This window comes from Orcinus orca, chromosome 2 (assembly GCF_937001465.1).
Source record: "Orcinus orca chromosome 2, mOrcOrc1.1, whole genome shotgun sequence".
In the NCBI taxonomy this organism is placed as follows: Eukaryota; Metazoa; Chordata; class Mammalia; order Artiodactyla; family Delphinidae; genus Orcinus; species Orcinus orca.
This window is the reverse complement of record NC_064560.1, coordinates 100,908,881-100,931,135: the sequence shown is the minus strand read 5'-3', so window position 1 is coordinate 100,931,135 and position 22,255 is coordinate 100,908,881. Positions and strand designations below refer to the sequence as shown.

The following is a 22,255-nucleotide window of genomic DNA, read 5'->3' as shown; positions in this document are numbered from 1 at the left end:
GTGGTGTGTTAGTTTTCTGCTTTATAACAAAGTGAATCAGTTATACATATACATATGTTCCCATATCTCTTCTCTCTTGCGTCTTCCTCCCTTCCACCCTCCCTATCCCACCCCTCTAGGTGGTCACAGAGCACCGACCTGATCTCCCTGTGCTATGTGGCTGCTTCCCACTAGCTATCTACCTTACATTTGGTAGTGTATATATGTCCATGCCTCTCTCGCGCTTTGTCACAGCTTACCCTTCCCCCTCCCCATATCCTCAAGTCCATTCTCTAGTAGGTCTGTGTCTTTATTCCTGTCTTACCCCTAATCATTGTTTTTTCTCACCCTCTTCCATGTTTACTTTTGAAGTCCTTGCCCTGGAGGCATTGTTGTTCCTGATCTTTAGGATTTAGCATCTCTCTTCCCCTGGACTTGGCAGGAGTGGAGAGGAGAGTGGAGAGTTTGTGGCCGCAGGGCAGAGGCCTTCTCATGAATTCATTTTCACGTGGGCAGGAGGGGGTCATTTTCTCTCCCCTCCCATGTGACTATCTCTTTGTCTCTGTTGAGACCACTTTCTCCTGAGAAAGCCTCAGGCCTGCTCCTTACCACCTGGTATTTCTTTTCATCCAAAGATTCCTTAAAAACCACTGCAGTTGTGGTAATCTTCTGCTTCTCCTGGCTCTGTCTTCTTCTCAGGGCTCAGGGTTACCAAGACAAGGTACATTAGGATGGGGCTTTGAAGACACGTGTATCTATCACTGAAGTGTTAAGAAAATCACATAAGATGAAATTTTAAAATGGGGGGTGAGCGGCTTCCCTGGTGGTCCAGTGGTTAAGACTTCACCTTCCAAAGCAGGGGGTGCAGGTTCGATCCCTGGTCGGGGAGCTAAGATCCCCCATGCCTTTCGGGCAAAAAACCAGAACATAAAACAGAAGCAATATTGTAACAAATTCAATAAAGATTTAAAAAAAAATTGGGGGGGGGCGGAAATGCACATATTTTCCTAATACCTTAACAAATGTTTTTTTCCTACATTTTTTTTTTTTTTTTTTTTTTGCGGTACGCGGGCCGCTCACTGCCGTGGCCTCTCCTGTTGCGGAGCACAGGTCCTGGATGCGCAGGCTCAGCGGCCATGGCTCACGGGTCCAGCCGCTCCGTGGCATGTGGGATCTTCCCGGACCAGGGCACGAACCCGTGTCCCCTGCATCGGCAGGCGGACTCTCAACCACTGCGCCACCAGGGAAGCCCTTTTTTCCTACATTTTTATTTGTTTCCCTATTCATTGACAGATTTCATCTATAATGTAGGAACAAATATAGTGTGTCTACAGTTTTGATACCTGCTTTTAAAAGTTAATATGTCAGAAATATTTTTCTTTATGATACTTTATAGTCTTCATATTTCATTTTTAAGAAGATACCCCACAATATGCTTAACCATCCTCCAATATTTAAGTTGTTTCTTTTTTTTTTAAATTATGAGAAAATATGTTGAATTTTTTATATGTATCCTTTTACTTCTTTAGAAAAATTTCCTAAGGAGAGAAATGTCACTGAACAGGTTATGACTTTTGATAAAAATGTAGCTTCAGGGCTTCCCTGGTGGTGCAGTGGTTGAGAGTCTGCCTGCCGATGCGGGGGACACGGGTTCGTGCCCCGGTCCGGGAGGATCCCACATGCCGCGGAGCGGCTGGGCCCGTGAGCCATGGCCGCTGAGCCTGTGCGTCCGGAGCCTGTGCTCCGCAACGGGAGAGGCCACAACAGTGAGAGGCCCACGTACCGGAAAAAAAAAAAAAAGTAACTTCAGAAACATTTAAATAGAAGGTAAGACTTTCCCATAGTCTATGATTCCTTGTGTGGACACCTCACTGATTCTAAAAGGGAAAGATATTATCTTAACTATCAGGAAGTCTCTTAAGTTCTGAATTTTCCTGGTAACTAAAACCTAAAATTGTTAGTTGTCCTTTCCCCAGGTATTTTCTGTCCTTTTAGATTCTCTGTTTTAGTGCATTTGAGCTTGCTCTGATTTGCTATTTCTTTTACTAGCCAGCTCATTGAAGAGCATATCATCTTTGCTTCTTCCCACATTTCATGCCTAGCATAGTGCCAGGCAACAGAGCAAATGAATAAATAAATTTCAATATTTAAATTAATTTTAGGGACTTCCCTGGTAGTCCAGAGGTTAAGACTCTGTGCTTCCAATGCAAGGGGCACAGGTTCGATCCCTAGTCAGGGAACTAAGATCCCACATGCTGTGCAGTGTGGCCAAAGGAGAAAAGAAAAAAAAAAAAGATAAATTATTTTTAAAATGCCACCACTAAAAAAAAAAAAGGGAATAATTCTGAAATGAACTGTAGCTTCTTTGCCTCTTTGAACACAGTATAGTGAGCATATATTAACTGAACATAACTAGCTTTTTGACTTATAGTGGTAACTGGGATATGAGCTTCAGCTTTGGTGATGTGTTTTCAGGCAGAGGCTAATAATGAGAGACTCAGGAAAGGGAAACAGCGTACATCTTTTCTTAAAAATGTTCCTGGTGTTGCCGGTTTTCTGGTTATTTGCCTCTTTCCTGTAATGGAAGCTATATCATCTATTGCTGCCTTTTGGCAAGAAAAGTTAGGACACAATTAGCTTCTCTATTCCAAAGTGGGTTTCTCTCCCTCTGGAAAATTGTCCTCACTCTTTTTATCAGTTTGCTTTGACGTGTCAGCAACATTTAAAAAACGATCTGTGGTTTCTATATCACTAATAAAATAAACCCCATCTCCTCGTCACTTTCAGTTTATTCTTCATATCTTAATAAAAAGTGGCCTGGGGGAATCTGATAACAGATTATAGTTGTAGCCAAGTTTTCCATGGCACTTGGCTTAGAACAGACTCTTAAACACAATGAACATTAAACACTTCTGCTTTTTAATGTTTGCAAAAGCTTGAAGGCCCTAAATTTTGTGAGGCCTGCATAATGCATAAGATTTCTCATGAAATATCTTTTAATACTTCACATTCTGTTCAATAACATTGGGCCCCTATATGGAGTCAGTAAAGTAACGTTAAGAGAGAATAAAATCATTAAAAAAAAAAGAAAGAAGGAAGGAAAAAAGGAAGAAATAGTAGAAAATATCCTGTGTTTTTAGGAGAAGCCAAATAATTGACCAAGAATAGGATGACTGTTATTTCTTAGTTAAACAACTGATGGTTCCGAATTTCTTTTTTAACTCAATATACAAAAATAATTATAGGTCAAGTTTTCAGTCACTTCTTTGTCCATAAATACGTTTCCCTCTGTTCTTGGAGTGATGGGTAAACATGCGACATCTCTCTAAGCCTCATGATGGTGGGTTTTTCTAATTACCAAAGATTGTCTTTGATGGGAGCCTGTAGTGTTGACAGATGGGCCAACAGAATCTCGTGGTGTTTTATCCCTGACATTTACCAAGATACAAGTACTTAGATCAGTAAACTATTCTGGTTTTAAAATCCTATTGGTCTCGGGATAGGCTGTGCTCAGAAATGACATCTCTAGAATAATTATAAGCTTATTGTGTTGTGATGTTACTGAACATTATACACATTTTACTAAAGAAGCAACAGAAAAAATCATGTTTCTCATCAACTGTGTTACACTTTTTAGGCCATCCTTCTGGGGAAAAAAATAATTCTTTGGCAGCTATAGTTTTGATAAAAGACCTTTACTTTTCCTTTCAATGAGTGTGGGCCAGAGATAGGGACTCTGTAGAACTTCTGGGAAGCTTTTATGCAAAAGAGAGTCTAGATCAGTTTTGTTTTCTCATTTTGACATGGAATACCTGTGAGTAGGTGGTGTGTGAAGTGAAACTTTCTGTGGGCAGATGAGCTGCTACTCGGGACATTCTGGTCTGTGTCTTTTGGTGCCCCTGCTGTCAGGACAGCCACTGGCTGCTGCTAGTAACAGCTGGGGCCCAGAGCATGCTTCCTTTTCTTCTCAACTTTCCTTCTTGTCTTTTCAGGTTCTGGGCAGGTTTCTTTGCTCCTGTTTAAAAAGGTGGACCTCCTTACAAGCACTTGAGCAGAACTCAATACACCGTTCATTTGCATCTGAGAGACTGAGTAACTGCCCGCTCCTCAGACTTTCTTGAGTGTGTAGTTTTGTCATCAGGCCTGCAGAGGCTGTGTAGTGAAGAGAACGGGCATTGGTATCCAATCTGGGTCCCAGTCTTCGCTCTACCACTTACAAACTGCGTGATCTTAGGCATCTTAGCGTCTCGGAGCTCCAGTTTTTTGTTTTTTAAATAATAATATTCATCTCCTATGATTTTTTTTTTTTCCCCCGGTACGCGGGCCTCTCACTGTTGTGGCCTCTCCCGTTGCGGAGCACAGGCTCCCGACGCACAGGCTCAGCGGCCATGGCTCACAGGCCCAGCTGCTCTGCAGCATGTGGGATCTTCCCGGACTGGGGCACGAACCCGTGTCCCCTGCATCGGCAGGCGGACTCTCAACCACTGCGCCACCAGGGACGCCCTCTCCTATGATTGTTAGAAATGCTTAGCGTAATTCTTATTATGTAGTAAGTACCAAACACAGTCAATTTTTTTAGCCTACCCTGTACCCACCCCCAAATACACATCCATACTAGGTCTGTATCTCTTGTACTTTCATGTGTGCAGCTAGCCTGGATGTGTATAGGTTTTGAAAGTACTGATTCTGAGTGCCCAGAGTTTTCCTTTGTTTGCTTTGATTGGAGTCTACAGAGAGGCATGTGCATCTCTAATAGACGTTCACGTGTATTTTATATGTTTTCTCTCACTTCTTTGGCTTGATATAATTGGCAGTGAAGCCACCGAGGTGATGAAGTGAAGTTTTTGAAATCTCCCGTCCCTTTCGGTCTCTACCCTGGAAAGCTTCAAGTGCTACTCAGTGATACGGTGAGGTATAATCTGATTGGATTTGTGCAACAGAGTCCACTTAAGCAACAGCCCCAGACACAGATAACAGCATGTTGGTGTAGAATGGACCATAAAAACAGGTTCTTGACATGCATTGGTGGCAGTACACAAAAGGCAACACAAAACACAGATATATCCTGGAAAAGATAAGTGTGGGAAGAGGAACTGACTTATTGTTAAAACAATTGAGAAATGTGTGAAAATAAGAGCAGGAAACGGGGGTAGGCTCGCAAGGGCAATTGTGAAGAAGCTGGCAGGAGGCTCCGGGAAGGCCTAGAGAGATAACCAATAGCAACAGTGATGGGGGGGGGGGTTTGCGGGTGTTTCTAATATCCCTAAGGAGGGACTGGACAGTGGGAAGCACAGGGCATCTCCTTTGACAAATATCAGGACGGGGGTATATTTTCATAAAATTTACTTATGTGTTCTGTGTTTGGTGCTTTGGAAGAGCCAGAGTTGCTCTAGTTGCCTAGACGAGTCTCTGGAAGTTTCTTCTAAGCTTCTTAGTGCTTGCTGGCTAGATTCTTGAAGGACTAATTCTTAGTCTGTGCAATGCAGCTCTGTCCTGGGATTGCAGAGGCTCCCCTGGTTTAATGGATGTGCATGCCTAGAGTAAAGGAAAGAGATTCCATTGTCAGTTATTCTTAACTTGTTACAGGTAGTTTCATCCGCTCATCAGTGACCCACTTCTTAAATGGAAAGTAGTGTATCATCTCTGAGGCCTCGGGTCCCAGGTGGCAACCATGCCTTCAGTTTGCCAGGAGCTCCAAGAGGACAGGATGCGTATTTACTTAGAAGCTGCCAGTGAAAGAATAGACGAGTTTAGAATTCTGACATCTCCAGACTCCTGCTGTACTGCCCATGTTAATTTATTTATGTCCAGAACAGGCCCACTCCCAATATCATTGATCCATGCATCAGAAATATAAATCAGATCTATGTCCTTTTTTCAAGGAGCTGATAATCTAGCAAGAGAGATAGGAAAATAAAATCTAGATACAAGGACTGCATGGTAAAAGTATTAAGTGCTATGAGAAGCACAGCCTAAGTGCGGTGGGTATTCACGAAGGGGATTCAAGGAAGACTTCTTGGAGGAGGTCATACAGTCTTGAGAGGTTTTCTGAAAGGCAGAGAGACATGGGACCGAGAGGGACGAAGGGCATCCCAGACAGGATGCTGTGTGGGTGATGGCATAGAGGCTACAGGTGAGAAACTGGAGCTTGGGAGCCGTTGGGCAGCTCTTGCAAACCACCTGGGCTGGAGTTGATGAGAGCCTCAACCAGAGAGGTGAGGGAAAGGGTCTAAGATGTTACAGAACTAACTTTTTGGTTGTGAGGGACAAGGACGAGAGAGATCAAAGTCGCTGCCAGGCTCCTGAGCAGGCACTGCCGTTCCAAAGAAGAGGAGAGGAAGGGACTTGAAAAATTCATTGAGAGGGCTTCCCTGGTGGCGCAGTGGTTGAGAGTCAGCCTGCCGATGCAGGGGACACGGGTTCGTGCCCTGGTCCGGGAGGATCCCACATGCCGTGGAGCGGCTGGGCCCGTGAGCCGTGGCCGCTGAGCCTGCGCGTCCGGAGCCTGTGCTCCGCGACGGGAGGGGCCACAACAGTGAGAGGCCCGTGTACCGCAAAAAAAAAAAACCAAAAAAAAAAAAAAAAAGCACTGAGAAACATAAGCCTCCGGAATCGTAGGTGCCCAAGGGACATCCAGATGGATGAGTCTCGCAGGTCTGGACTCAGATAAGGGTTGGAGGTAAAGGTTTGGGGGGTTATTTATATAGAATTTAAAATTGAGGGGAAAAAAAAACCTAGATGAGCTTGCCAAAAAAGAATGAAGAATGCAAAGGCACATTCTTGGGGATCATTTTAGCTTTTTAATAAGAGGGAGAGAAAAACCAGAAAAGATTGTCTCAGAAAAAGTGGCCTGAGGGAAGAAAACAGGAGCATGCAGTGTCTTTGAACTGCAAGGCAGAAGAGAATTCTAAGGGGAGAGGTGAAGAGGATCAAAGAGGGATTGAGAAAAGTGAGGACTGAGAAAAGGCCATTGGATGTGGAGATTAAGAGGTCAGTACAACCTTGGAGGGGACAGGCTTAGCAGACTAGGAACAAAAGCCATTTGCAAGAGAGTAAGGAGTGACAGGGTGGTCAAGGAGTAGAGGCAGTGAACAGAAATTATACTTTCAAAAGTTTGGTGGAGGGCTTCCCTGGTGGCGCAGTGGTTGAGAGTCCGCCTGCTGATGCAGGGGACACGGGTTCGTGCCCCGGTCCGGGAGGATCCCACATGCCGCAGAGCGGCTGGGCCCGTGAGCCATGGCCGCTGAGCCTGCACGTCCGGAGCCTGTGCTCCGCAACAGGAGGGCCACAACAGTGAGAGGCCTGCGTACTACCAAAAAAAAAAAAAAAAAAAAAAAAAGTTTGGTGGAAAACCTTGTTTTTTTGTTTGTTTGTTTTTGCCCTTGACTCAGGATCCTTGTGCCCTGATGAAAAGGACATGCATTCAAGGAAACAGAAAGGAGCAAAATGACAGAAAAAAAAGACAGCTGATGAGTAGAGACTTGGAGCAGGGTGGCAGGGGAGAAAGCTTGTTGTCTGTGAAGTGGCTTTGGGTGGGGAGGAACCCTGGCGTCCAGAGAGGAGCTGGGTGGTCAAGCCCAAGTCCTGGCTGAGTACAAAGTAGGGGTGTCCGCCGGGGAGGGTGAGCCTCAGCTTGAGGGGAGCTGAGCAGGTCTGACTAGAGATGGTGACCTGAAGGGAATGCCCAGCCTTGGCAGGACACCCTTGTGTTTAGGTGATGCGATTTATCGCGGAACTTGCTGCCCCAGTCTTGTGACTTTGCTCATGAACAGTGAGGTTAGGAGGCAGTGAAGGCAGAGAACGTGTGAATATCGTGCCTGCTCAGCATGGGGCAGGGGCATCCCGAGGACTCGGGTGTGGCTTAAGGGTTTGAGTACACGCGGGCTTCTGGGGGTGAAGGAAGCGAGGCCAGCAAGTCAGCATTCCCCCCACGAAGCAACGGCTCCTGAAGGCCGCCAGCAAGGGCTACAGACCATCGCACCGAAGTGACGTGAGATGGGAAAAGCAGACCTGGCCCCTCAGAGCATCGAAAATGAAATCAGTTTCCCTTTTCTCCCTCAAATTAAATCTCAGAAAAGCTAAGATAGTCGAATCGAGGGGGATGGTGGACGCTGAGGAAGGGAAGGGGAGAGGAGGAGAGGGGCTAAAGCAGCGTGTAGTGTACGGGAGGAGAGAGTGCGGAGGACAAGCAAGGAAGGGTAGGGCCGTGTGTGCCGGTGACCGAGGGGGAGGTGCAGGGTGGCTCGCATCCTCACCTCCCCGCCCGCGTTTCCTCCCTCCAGGAGCTTCTGCAGGCAAAGCAGGACCTTCAGCATCTACTCATCGCCAAAGAGGAGCAGGAAGACCTCTTGAGAAAGCGGGAGCGCGAACTCACCGCCCTGAAGGGAGCCCTGAAAGAAGAGGTTTCCAGTCACGACCAGGAGATGGACAGGCTGAAGGAGCAGTACGACGCCGAGCTGCGGGCCCTGCGGGAGAGCGTAGAGGAGGCCACCAAGGTGGGTCCCGGCCAGAGTGCGGAGGGGGTGTCCGTTGCTTGCCTGCCTTTTCGTGACAGGGTGAAACTCAGTTTCATCCGATGATTGATCCAGACCTTGTTCACAGACAATAAACTCAGCAGTTCTGTTGGTCACCGTTTTAAGTTTGTAAACTTAAAAATTGTTAAGGACCCTGCTTAGAAGCTCTTGCATGCAGTGAGGTTTAGAAAGCCCAGGAGTGAACCCCTCCAGGGTTCCTAAAGGTCGCTGGCCTAGGGCACTGCGTGACTTTGCTAATGGGGTAGGGTTGCAGACGGGACCCAGATTTCTGGAATCCTTCACCCCTGCCCCCGCCTGTTCCTTCCGACTTGTGAAGCCTTTTGTTAGACAATTCAGGTTCTTTTCTCAGCAGAGTTACAAGAGGGTTAATGGGCTGAATTGCCCAAACCCTTGCAAGATAATTTTTCTCTTAATTGAATTCTTGGCTCCTGCAGATAGATTCTAAATTATGTTGAGGTCTTTGGTGCGGGCCTCACGTGGGCTGTTAAAGAAAAGGGGAAAATGAAGGGGAAAATGTTGTGAAATACCATGCCATCTTTAGGGAAAGAGGGGAATTACAGAGTATAAATTGTTTAGAGTCTTTGCAATATATAGGTTAAAGATGATGAAGAAAGAACTCTTGATATTGTTTGTTTATTCTGTGATGATTACAGTGACAGCTCAGAGCTGGTAGGCCCTCTCTCCTGTGCTGCATAGTGACTCACTGATTTTCAGTTACAGCATGGTAATTGCAAATGACAAGAAGTGAAAGATGGGTTTGTTGTCTAACAATAAAACATTTGGGAAATAGTCTGCCTGGGGTTATTATAACAGACAGTTAAAAAAAAGTTGATTTGCCTATCTTAGTTTTTTTAAGGTTTGGTTTAGTTTGGGGGAGAAAAGCGAAACTGATTTAATTTTCGTTGCTTTGCAGGGACATGTCTCTTTTTTCCGTCTGATTTCCTTTCTGTGCAGGAGCCTGGTGTCCTTTCTCTTGGCCTTTATGTGCTGTTGCTTCATGGGGGACATGCCAACAGGCTGCTGAGTAAAATAATTTTCCTTTGGACCCATCATGTCTTTATCATCTTCAGACCTTATGTCAAAGGTTGAGTTAACATGGTTTATTCATTGAAGGGTAGTTGAGGATGGTGTTTGGCAAGTTTATAGTAATTTGACGGTAAGGAAAATTAAACTTATGCCACACACGGGATGAAGGAGATTTTATTGGAAGTTTCTAGGTCCTCTGCTGTCACATGTTACAAGTGGGGAAGGGAATCATGGTAGGCGAAAGAGGATCTTTGTTGTATGGAAATGAGATAATCTGTAAAGACTTAGGCTACTGCATTTTTGTTGTTGTTTTTAAATTTTATTTATTTTTGGCTGCGTTGCATTTTCGTTGCTGCGCACAGGCTTTTCTCTAGTTGCGACGAGGGGGGCTACTCTTCGTTGTGAGGTGTGGGCTTCTCATTGTGGTGGCTTCTCGTTGCAGAGCACGGGCTCTAGGCGCATGGGCTTCAGTAGTTGTGGCATGCAGGCTCAGTAGTTGTGGTGCACAGGCTTAGTTGCTCCATGGCATGTGGGATCTTCCCGGACCAGGGCTCGAACCCGTGTGCCCTGCATTGGCAGGTGGTTTCTTAACCACTGTGCCACCTGCGAAGCTTGGCTAATGCATTTTGAGATCTCCTGACATTTATGCATTGCTTCAAATTAGACAAAAAAGAATCACACAGACCAGCGACAAGCCATTTGTAGTCGACAGTGTGTGCCCTTTGTCGCCTTGTGGCTGTCCCTAGCACAGTGTCTGACACAGTCACATCTGTGCCGCATCTGATGAGTGCAAGTAAGCGGAGGATCAGTTCCCCTCTTAACTGGATTTTCAGTGCCTGGTGTGTGGTTCCTGTTGAATTTTCTCCAGTGATGACATGGGAGATCTTTTAGGAAACTCTATTTCTCTGCCTTGTTTTTGTTTTTTTTGTTTGTTTGTTTGTTTTTTGCGGTACACGGGCCTCTCACTGTTGTGGCCTCTCCCGTTGCAGAGCACAGGCTCCAGACGCACAGGCCCAGCGGCCATGGCTCACGGGCCCAGCCGCTCCGCGGCATGTGGGATCTTTCCGGACCGGGGCACGAACCCGTGTCCCCTGCATCGGCAGGCGGACTCAACCACTGCGCCACCAGGGAAGACCCTCTGCCTGCCTTTTGCATTTCCCTGCAGTTTCTTAAAGAGGATCCTGATTGTTTTTTTTTATACCTTGTTAGCTTTTGCTTCTGAAGGTGTTTTCCAAACAAATGTGGCAGAATCATATTTAATGGAAAAAAATTATGTCAATGTAATGGACAGATGCTGCCTTTTTTTTTTTTTTTTTCCGGTACGTGGGCCTCTCACTGTTGTGGCCTCTCCCGTTGCGGAGCACAGGCTCCGGACGCGCAGGCTCAACAGCCATGGCTCACGGGCCCAGCCGCTCCGTGGCATGTGGAATCTTCCCAGACCGGGGCACGAACCCGTGTCCCCTGCATTGGCAGGCGGACTCTCAACCACTGCACCACCAGGGAAGCCCTAAATATAATTTTTTAATTTAGTAAAGAGTTTCTTAAATTTTACACTGGCCTTTATTTTTTTTTTAATTTTAAAAATTTTTTCATAAGAGATATATTTTCCAAAGTTCTTTTTTTAAAAAATTAATTAAATAATTTTTGGCTGCACTGGGTCTTCATTGCTACATGCGGGCTTTCTCTAGTTGTGGTGAGTGGGGGCTACTCTTCGTTGTGGTGCACGGGCTTCTCATTGCGGTGGCTTCTCGTTGTGGAGCACGGGCTCTAGGCACGGGGGCTTCAGTAGTTGTGGCACACGGGCTCAGTAGTTGTGGTGCACGGGCTCAGTAGTTTTGGCGCACGGGCTCAGTAGTTGTGGCGCACGGGCTTAGTTGCTCTGTGGCATGTGAGATCTTCCCGGACCAGGGCTCGAACCCGTGTCCCCTGCACTGGCAGGCGGATTCTTAACCACTGCGCCACTAGGGAAGTCCTGTACACTGGCCTTTAGCCTTTTCCTGCCTCAGGGGAGGGACTCACCCACCACTGTGACTAAAAGCTGACATTTCTTTAAGGAACTGCTTTATATTAAAAAGTTTATTTAAAAAGTTTATTTCCTTGGTAAGTCTTTGGAGGCAGCCCAACCTCCTAGCATCAGTTTTTCTAATTTTTGCTACTGAATCAGGGCCAAAAATCCCTACAGTGCTATTTTATCATTGTCAAATAGCAAATATTTCATTCTGGCCTGAGCTTGAGCACTAAAAGTTTTAAATTACTAGAACATTTGGTGAAAACTGTCACATTATATTAAGAATGTTTTTATAGGTATTCCAAACAGATACTCTGTAAAAGTGGTTTTCGTAGACCCAGACAGCCACACCTTTTAAAGAACAGATTGATTGCTCAACAGAGGAGAATTCATGAGCGCCCTGATGGTGTGGGGTGTCCTCGTGCAGCAGAATGAACGTCACTTCCCCTCAGAGCGGTGGTAGTTCAGGGCATTAAGTGAGCTGCTTCAGTTCCCTCCCCACAGAAGGAGGGGTCTTTACATTGTTAGAAAGAGGATTCTGTCTATCCCACAGTCTTTGAAAAGACTGTGTGATAGATAGAACGTTGTTCCATAACATACTTTTTTTCTATGTTATGTTCTTTTATACTCTTTCCAGTTTTGAAAAGGAAATGTCCTCTTTCTCCTTGGGTCTGTGGCAGTGGCTGGGATCCACGTGCAGAAATGGACAGTCAGTGGGGATGTGCATGACTGTCATCTGGGAGTGAAATGAAGACTGTCCATAGCTGTTAGCGTCTTCTTTTCATCCCTACTCCTCCCTGTCCCCAGTTCTTGAGCAAGAGAGAAGTGTAGATGGTGGTCAGCATTTTCAGATTTCTCAGAGAGTAGGCCCAGCTCAAATTCCAGCTCCTCTAAGAGCTTGCTTCTTGGACTTGACAGTTTCCAGGGGCCTGGTATTGCTGATTACAGAGTAGGAAAGAGTAAATGCCCCAAGTGAAGCTATAGGAGATGGCTTGTGCTGGTGGAAACCAGGAAAGATTTCATGGAGGGAGCTGTGAGAGGTGAGTGGTATTTGGACATGTGAGCATGGAGGCTGAGGACAGTTGGGGTACCGAGTACAGCATAAGCAACACCTTGTTAGGTGGGAAGGTGAGATGTGTGTTTGGGCTGGAGCCTTATGGAGCAATAGAAGAGAGGAGAAGGCAGGCTTAGGATAGGGGGAAGAAGAGGAGGACACAGATGCAGAGACCTGAAGAGAAGCAGCCAGGATCAGTAACAGAAAAGCAAGGGGAAAAGCGTTGTATTTGGCTTAATTAGTGAAACATTTGAGAAACTTGTAAAAGCAGCCCGTTTTTATATTACATACTTATACGTTGAGTCTGTGTGGTTTTATATTGTTCTGCTCTTTATAGTGTAAATTCTTTCTCACGTTACAGCCACATTTTGTATTCTCTATAACCCTTAGAGAAATTTTATTCAAATTCAGTGATGTTGAAACTTTTCTTTTCCCCTCCAAAACTGTCCTTAGATTATGCCCTTATGTGTGTGTTTCACCTGATAATTTGGAAATGTCGCTCAGTCTTGTAAAAATGAATACGTGCTCTTGTGCTCCTTTCTCATAGCATCTGTAGATTGTTCCTTCCCTCTCGGCTACCAATCTGTGAACAATTTCTTTTCAAAGCATAAGGTCGGCAGAGGGTCAGATGGTAAACCCAGTGCTAATCTCAGGATCAATGGAATTGCCTTCCTTAAGAGAAGGCTAATTCAGTGTGAAATCTCATTTCTGTCTTCTCCGGTGGAGGCACGTTAGCCGGGGAAACTGTAAAACATCCTTATTTCCTCAGCTCTTTAACTTCACGTAATCAAGTTACTCTGAATGACAGCTGTTGAGAGCGGGGGAAGCGGCAGGTTTGTCATCAGGTGCCCACAGGAAAATGTCCCTTTTCTGCAGATTCGAGTGTGCCTAGAGTGGCTCAGGTCCCTCCGTCGGCAAAAGTAACATGGGAAACATTCAAGGTTTAAAAAGTTCTACTTTTCACTTTTTTTTCCTCTCTAGTTTTTTCCCCCCAGAGCTGGCGCTTCATAATTACATCACTCTTCTGCATTCTGTACTAATTAAAATGTACCTGAATAAAGAGGCCTGGTGTGGCATCCTAGGGTGTTCGTTTTGAACCTTCCATCAAAGCCCCAGACATGCCCCGTCCCTGCTGTGTCTCTGATCCCAGGTGCATGGGTCCTGGTAAATCTCTTATGGGCCTTGGTGAACAGTAAACGGGACATCCCAACAGTTCACTCCTGGTGTTTGATCGGAGCTGCCAAAGTCACTTGCTGTGGGTGTAGAAGACTGAGTAAGAGTCCCTGACATGCCCATTCATTTTCCATCAGATATTTGAGTGTGTTTTACCACTGCCAGTCACTGAGGATACAAGGCAGGCAAACCATGGTTTCTAGTGTTTTTTTTTTGAGTGTGTTTTACCACTGCCAGTCACTGAGGATACAAGGCAGGCAAACCATGGTTTCTAGCTTGGAAGATCTTTTTGTAGCCTTGTGGGGAGAAATGTGCAAATAAGATGAGAATGAAGTTCTAGGTGCTGTGGTTGAGGCACATGCAGGGCAGGAGATCAGGAAGGGCTTCTGGCGTCCGAGGGCAGCGTTCAGGAGAGAACCAGCACATCTGTTCTGTAACTTGACGCCCTACGTGTCTTTTGCGTACCAAATACTGGAGAATTAGACATGAAAACGATAATTCCTTTCCAAGACCTCTCTGAGAGTTTCTGAACAGTATCCCATCTTGAACCTGCTGGCTTTGTACCCAACTCCTCTTCATAAACTCAGAGTTAACATTTAGAATTGCTAGAAAGTTTAAATAGTCTAAATGCAAGACAAAGAAAGAACGTTGACCTGAGGGATGAGTTAAAGTAGACTTCATTTATTTAAAAAATCAATTAGGTCCCAGTTATAGGGAAGGTTTCTGGAGGGGTAGGACCTCATGAAGTGAATATTTATGGGGAAGGCCTCTTTCCCGCTAGGATGACAGCCTCCAGGGAGCTCTCCTTCGGGTCTCTCGCCTAACTGCAAGGGAGCAGATTTAGCTGCTGCCGTTCTGTGGGGAGTGTCACAGTGCAGGAGAAAGGATCCTCACACAGAGAGGCCAGCCTTCGGCAGGTTTTTTTTTTTTTTTAACATCTTTATTGGAGTATAATTGCTTTACAATGGTGTGTTAGTTTCTGCTTTATAACAAAGTGAATCAGTTATACATATACATATGGTCCCATATCTCTTCCCTCTTGCATCTCCCTCCCTCCCACCCTCCCTATCCCACCCCTCCAGGCGGTCACAAAGCACCGAGCTGATCTCCCTGTGCTATGCGGCTGCTTCCCACTAGCTATCTACCTTACATTTGGTAGTGTATATATGTCCATGCCTCTCTCTCGCTTTGTTTTAATGACACTCCCTTGAGGCCTCATAAGTGTCGGTTGAGTAGGAGGGCGTTTTCCTGTAGCTCCTGGGAGAGAGGAGGTGGCAGCACGGCTTTCAGGTTGCCCAAAGCACTCGGATGACCCAGAAAATCACAGTGAATTCACATGGAGTGTGAAGAGAAAGTGTGGAAACTTGGTGGAGAAGGAGTACAAAAGCCTTGTCCTGGCCTCAGGAGGAATAGCAGAACAGCCTGGTCTGCGAGTCACACTGTCTGTGCTGCATCTGACATAGGCTTTAAGCCCGCCTGTGGGAGGGGGGACAGCTCTTGCCCGTTTCCCACCTGTATGAGGAATGCCCAGAGGACGAGGCATAAATAACGCAGAAGATTGGGCGACCACTAGTCAGCATCAACGCGTCACCGTTGGGAATGGATGGTTGATACAGTATTTGGACTCTCTGTCAATAAGTAGTTCATTCATAGTCATTCATTAATTGGGCAAGTATCCATTCCAGCATTTCATGTGGGCCAGGCACTGTGCTGGGTTGTGGGGATAAAATGGGTAAGAGGGGTGAGACGGACAGAGTTCAGCCAGTCATGTGTGTAAATGTGTAATTCAGTTGTGATAAGCGCTTTGAAATGGAGGGAGGGACGGGAAGCTTCCTCAAGCAAAATGAGGATGGAGATCTGAAGGATGAATGGGAATTAACTAGGGTTAAAAAAACCTCACAGAATGTTCCAGGCAGAGGAAACAGCATGTGCACAGGGCTTGGTGGAAGGAGGGGGTGCAGTCTGTTCAAGGTGTTGAATGAAGGCCAGTGAGGCTGGGCTGTGAAGGACCACGGGAAGTCTGGAGTGAGAGGAAGTGGAGAGCAGAGTAGGGACCAGCTCATGCAGCCTGTGTGCGTCTTAAGGATTTTGTTGTGTGTGTGTGTGTGTGTGTGTGTGTGTGTGTGTAACACAAGCAGAGCAGATTCCTTCTGTGGCAAAGAGTCTGCTCTGATCTTTACAAGTAAGGACGTTGCCCTGGGATGACGTATTCATGCTGCCACTTTAGATGGAGGCATGAGCTCTCTGGGGTCTCTTCAGCAATCTATTTCCATTTTTAATGAGGCCTCTCTCTCTGCTGAAGGGCAGAGGGGAAGGGAGTTGGGGTCATAGAGGGTCCCATTTTCTTGAAAAAATTAAAAACTTTTTTATTGAAGTGAAGTTGATTTACAATGTTGTGCTGATTTCTGCTGCCCAGCAAAGTGACTCAGTTATACACGTATATACATTCTTTTTTTATATTCTTTTCCATTATGGTTTATCCCAGGAGATTGGATATAGTTCCCTGTGCTATACAGTAGGACCTTATTGTTTATCCATTCTAAACATAATAGTTTGCATCTACTAACCCCAAACTCCCAGTCCATCCCTTCCCTTCCCCCCTCCCCCTTGGCAGCCACAAGTCTGTTCTCTATGTCTGTGAGTCTGTTTCTGTTTCGTAGATAGGTTCATTTCTGCCATATTTTAGGTTCCACATATAGGTGATATCATATGGTATGTTGTCTTTCTCTGTCTGACTTACTTCACTTAGTATGATAGTCTCCAGTTGCATCCATGTTGCTGCAAATGGCATTATTTTGATCTTTTTTTATGGCTGAGGGGCATCCCATTTTGTTTGTGACACTTTTCTCTTTGCTGATCATTGGTTCCCTGAATTAGTAAACTGTGTCTGTGAGTGAGTTGGTGAGGGGAGGGTGGGTAGGGATCATGGATGAAGGGGAAAGCATGGTCTGTTGGTGGTGAGGTTTGTAGGAGGAAAGTTTTGTTTTCTAACAAGGCTGTTACAGTGTCTTAGTGCTAGAAATACCTTTAGACACTTATAGAAGTAGAGAGAATAACCTAGTAAGGTGCTTGCCTGTCTCCCCAAATGGAACAAACGTTCTGAGATCTCCGAACCATCCGTGGACACCACCCACTGAGTGGTGTATAACTGAGTCCAAAAGTGTGAGCGAGGCAGGAGTGGTGGTCACTCACTGAGAGCCAGGAACCAGGTGCATTTCCAGGTGTGGATATGCCCACAGAACTGGGCAGTGTAAGCAGACGGGCTATTTTAAATAGCCAAGGATGATTGCAGCCACTATAATATTGCAAATAGTTGAATCTTTAACATGTGAAAGGAAAACTGCATTAATTTTGTTATCAGAAATCCTACTCAGTCTGTGTTGTATTTTTTCTGATCTGCTGTATTCTTTCTGACCCTCTGAATTCTGCCTGATGAATATTTTTCTAAAGACTTGCCAAGATCACTAAGTAGATTTCTACTTGGTGGAAAAACTTGGCAGTATTATTTGATCACTCTAAGCAGAAAATGGAGGATGTCATAAGCTCTAAGTCCATTAGATAAGAAGTAGTGTGGAAACAGAAATATTTATAAGGTCAAAGTAAGTCAGGGCTTATAGGGCTTTTATGGTAGCCAGCTTCTGAGATGACCTGCTCCCCTGCCCAGTGATCTATGCTTCCTGGGAATCTTTCTCCTTTGTAGGCCCTTCCCAGGTTGGATAGGGCGCTCTGTGTGACCAGTAGAGAATGGTGGAGTGTGACTTCCAAGGCTAGATAAAAGACATCATTTTAGCTTCTTCCTTGCTTCCTCTTCAATTGCTTGCTCTGGGGAAAGCCAACTGCCATGTTATGAGGGCCCTCAAGTAGCCTGTGGAAAGTCCCATGTGATGAAGGACTGAGGCCTCCTGTCAGTAGCCATTTGAATGCACCATCTCAGAAGTGGATCCTCCAGCCTCACTCAAGCCTTCAGATGACTGCAGCCTTGGCCAACATCTTGGGCCAATCTCATCAGAGACCCTGAGCCAGAACTACCAAAGTCACTTCTAGATTCCTTACCTTCAGAAACTCTGTGAGTTAATAAATGTTTACTATTACTTTTGGCTGCTGAGTTTTGGGGTAATTTGTTATGCAGTAATAGCTGACTAATACAGCATTTTGACAAAGCCATCTCTCTTATGCCACATTTCCTTATAGCCCCTGACTCCAGCAGAGCCATAGTATCCTGCCATACCCTTGGTCTAGTCCTTGTTTTGCTGGACTATACCTGTTAGGTGATATGTCATTCTCCCCATTTTGAAGGAGGGACCATCTTATCCTTTGTATCACCAGCACCTTGCAGAGTGCTCAGTAAGTGTTCTCTTTCTGCATGAATCAGAATGTGCAAAGGTTAAAAAGAACACAAGCATAGTTTGAGAGGGAAGCGTTCTAAATTTGGCTTTGCTTTTATTGACTTCATAGAAGACTCCTAGTCCTTCCTGGTTTTTGTTTCCTTTGTTTTAAACGGGTACTATTTTTATTATCAAAAACAAACCAGAAATCAGGGCATATGCATATATGCTTGTGCATGTATAGACTATCTCAGGAGGGACGCAGAGCGATAGTGATTGCCTTTGGGGACAAGTAGGGGGAAGGGGTGAGAGGAAAACTTTTTAAAAACGGCATCTAAAACCTTTTATACTACCTCAATCTATCCCATGTATAGTGAAATAGGGGTACTGATCTGTGCCTTCCCTAGGCAGTCTCAGAGGAAACCATGGGTTTAGTGGTGTATGTTTCCTTTTTGTCCTTCGGGGCCCCTGTCTCAGCTTTGGCCTTCACCTTCCATCTGCTACCCAGGTCTGTGTGTCTGTGTCCATGGGCATCACTTCCATCCTCAGATCTTTTTTCCCACGGCCGCCATCCCGGTTCAGGCCTCGTTATCTTCAGCTTGGATGGTTTCAGCAGCCGTCTCCCTGCTTCCTCTCCTGGTTTGGCCCCTTCAGACCATACCCGCCCTGTTGTGGGTTGGCCACCCTCTGGTCCGCCCCCCACTCCCAGCAAGTCCTGATGGCTTCCCTCCAGTTACAGTTACAGCCCTGCATGAGCTGCCTCCCACCTGCCTTTTCAGCTCTGGTCCTCACTGTTGTCCATGATGAGCCCAGTGTCAGCCACACAGCGCGGTTCCCCATTCCTTGGTAGAGATGTGTGCCCTGTCCCCACACGCTTGCCACCTCTGGGCCTTTGCTTTGTAGTCCCCTTCCATCGCGAGTCCAGTGTGGTACCGTAGACAGGGTAGAGGCTTGCGTCAGAAGATGTGGGCCTTGTCTCCACTGCTTACTGGCAGGGAGATCCTTTTGTGGGGTACTGTATTTCATTTTATGGAGTAATGCTGCACATAATTTTTTTTACAGTTGAATTTCTGGGGAGTTCCCTGGCTGTCCGGTGGTTAGGACTTCGCACTTCCACTGTAGGGGGCACGGGTTTGATCCCTGGTCAGGGAACTAGGATCCTGCATGCCGTGCAGTGCGGCAAAAAAAAAAAAAAATTGAATTTCTGTGCACCACTTGGCAAAATACCATTTCTTCCTCTTCCTCCCAATTCCTGCAGTCCCCTTGTATGTTCTTTGGGAGATAATCTGCACTGGTGGTTGTCAGCCAGGAGAGATTCTGCCTACTGTCTCTGGGGGAACCGGTGGTTGTCAGCCAGGAGTGATTCTGCCCACTGTCTCTGGGGGAACTGGTGGTGTCTGCAGACATTTTTGGTTGTTGTAACTGGGGGGATGCTACTGGCACGTAGTGGGTGGAGGCCAGGGGTGCTGCCACATGTCCTACAATGCGCGGGACAGTTTCCCAGCCCCCGCCATGTATTTCTGTTGAGAAACTGGAATCTATGTATACAAGTGCGTGTATATGTTTTTGTGTGTGTGTGTATTCTTTTCTTTTTATACAATGACTGCTGCGTGACCTTAAGCATAGTTGGCAAGCAGAATATTGTTGGCAAACCTCATCTGTGATCCACCATATCCTCTTCTCTCAGTTGGGAAAATAATACTAACAGCGCCTGTCTCCCAGGATTGTACATATTCTGGTCTCAGGCTGTGTCTTCTGACTTGCTCTCCTGTGTCCTCCTCCTAGACTTCTCCCTGTGTCCCCTGGGCAGTCCCTCTGCCTTCTTTCCTCTGTCTCTCTGCTCAGATTAGCTGTCTAATCTCTAAAGTCCTTCAGTACCCCCTGTGCCTTGGTCTCTGCGGTTAAAATTCTGCCTGTCCTTCAAGGCTGAGCTCACATGTCCTCTTCTTCCTGTGGTCCAGCAGCTGCTGTCCTTTCTCTTTGAGATCCCCAGAGCCTTTGCCCCTCCTGTAGCGTTTTTTGTGGTTTGCTTTGCCTATAGTTGTTGATTCACTCAGCTCATGCACATGGTACGAAGCCTGGGGCTTCAGAGATGGACAGGATGGTCTCTGCTGCTGTCCCGAGACAAAGTTGATGCCGCCAGTTTGGCACGTGAAACGATGGCATCCAGGTTTGGAGAGGCTTTTATACAGCATGTAAAGCGGAAATACAAAAAGCAATGATTTTGTTCCAATTAGTCAGGCCAGGAAAAGTCCCTCAGAGGGAATGAGGCTTGAACTGAGTCTTGGGAGCAGTGAGAGTAGTGAGGTGATTTCGGGCATTCAGCTGGAGGGAATGTCATAAGCTGGAGCATGGGACCTTGGGATTGTTCTCTCCTGAGACTTTAGGGGTAGCCATTTTCCTTACTCATTTTTGTACCATCCATAGTTTTACCCTAGGCAGTTAATAGATTTGTTTGTGTGTTCATGTACGTATTCATTCAAATATTTTTGAGTGCTTTCCATATTTTAGTTACTGAATGGATACAAATGGGTTTAGCATGTTAGTGGCAGATGCATTGCAGTGGAAACCGTTAGAGTAGTAGGTGGCCTCTGCACATGTGGTTTAGTGAGTTTGGAGCTACAGATTAAGTCATGTGTTCGTGGTGAGCACATGTTAGGACTCTGGAAATGTGTGTAAGAACAGTCAGCGGCAGATGTAATGGAAAGCTCCTCCTGCCCCAGTGATCACTAGGGAATAGAACTTGTGTGAGCCAGCGTTACTAGGTTGGTTTCATGAAAGACAAAATAAAGCGCAAGGTGTTTGTTCTACAGGGTGATTGCAGCAGTTTTCACAGTAAAGGGTAAAGCAGTGTTGTTTTGTCAGCAGTAAGTAGGAGTTGGGTGGGAGAGGGGACAAGGGAGAGGACTGTTCTTTTCCTAGGACATTCCAAAGTCATGGATGAATCTTGCCCTTGGGGACTTACAGACGAAGGGGAGAAGATGGCCAAGTGTGCATATTTCTCCTTTTAACACTTACCCTCTTTTTCTTTGTTAAATTTCTGCACATGTGTCTCAAGTGTGTGGTCCAGAGAGAAGAAATACTGGCTGTGTCTGGTTTTAGGGAAACTCTAAGTCCACTTACAGTTAGAAAAATGGGATGGGCTGGATGTGCTTCAGAGACTTGCTGGAACAAGGCTGGGGATAAATAAATATAAATAAATATATAAATGTATAAATAAATATAAATAAATGACAGAGCCCAGAAGAGGTGGCAGTAGAGAGGACATGAAAGCATCTGGGCAGATACGGCATAGGAGGATGTGAAAGCCTTGTCTTTTCCATCCCTGAATTGTCCAAGCACCTAAAGATGTCTGTTCTGCACCAGGGAAAATGTTGGCTAGATGACAACGTAGGGAAGACTTAGAAGCCTGCACATTTAGTTGGAAAACCCTGAGTTCTTCATGGCTTTGGAGCAAGAGCTCTGCAAGAGCAATAGGCTCTGGAACGTGGGCAGTGGGCTTGTTCTGGAGAGTCCACATGGAGAGGCTTTTGAGCCAGTTGCGTTTATAAATATGACCCTGAACTTGAGTCCAGCGTGTGCCAAGCCCCAAGGAGGGGTATGGTGTTTGAATCCCTTGTGCTTCCTGATCTACAGGGTCCTCTCTGCCTGGTGAGGCATTTTTCTGTCATGGCTCTAAGCCTGTGACCTTGTCTGAGAAGATTCCCACTGCTTCTTCCATACTTGGTTTCTGAGACCTCAGGAAGCCAAGCACCTACCCTGCCTGCTGGGCTTCCTTCTACCATTCCTGTTGTGGACAGTCCCTTGGAGTGCCAACTCACTGCCATTTCCCATACCTGTCTTAGAGACCCTCAAGGCAGAAGCAGACGCCTGTGCTGTGTACCGTGAACTTCCTGCTGCTGAACTGGGGAGAAAACGTGGCTGGGAGGCGGTGAACTCTGCAGCTGACTCAGGCCCAGTGGAGAACCAGGGTTAATAATTTACTGTACCTCTCTGCAGCCACCGATGTTGACCTTGACGAAACTCTGGTAGAAATTAGTCAGAGCCTGGCGTGGCATTTAACTAACAGGATAATATGACAGGGAAGTAACTTCTTGTTGAGAGGTTAGTCCTGTCTCTGAGTTTACAGTTGGCATTCGCGTGCATCTGGTCCTGT

General features: G+C 46.0%; 1 protein-coding gene across 2 annotated transcripts in view; it reads left to right on the top strand.

Annotated features, from left to right (window-relative positions):
- Positions 1–22,255, top strand: part of CGNL1 (cingulin like 1) — a 158,180-nt gene that overhangs the window by 68,136 nt on the left and 67,789 nt on the right. For both annotated transcript variants that reach the window (XM_033437006.2, XM_004274664.3), the window contains exon 8: positions 8,262–8,474. In XM_033437006.2, the coding sequence (XP_033292897.1) occupies positions 8,262–8,474 (213 nt within the window). The remainder of the gene's footprint in view (positions 1–8,261; positions 8,475–22,255) is intronic.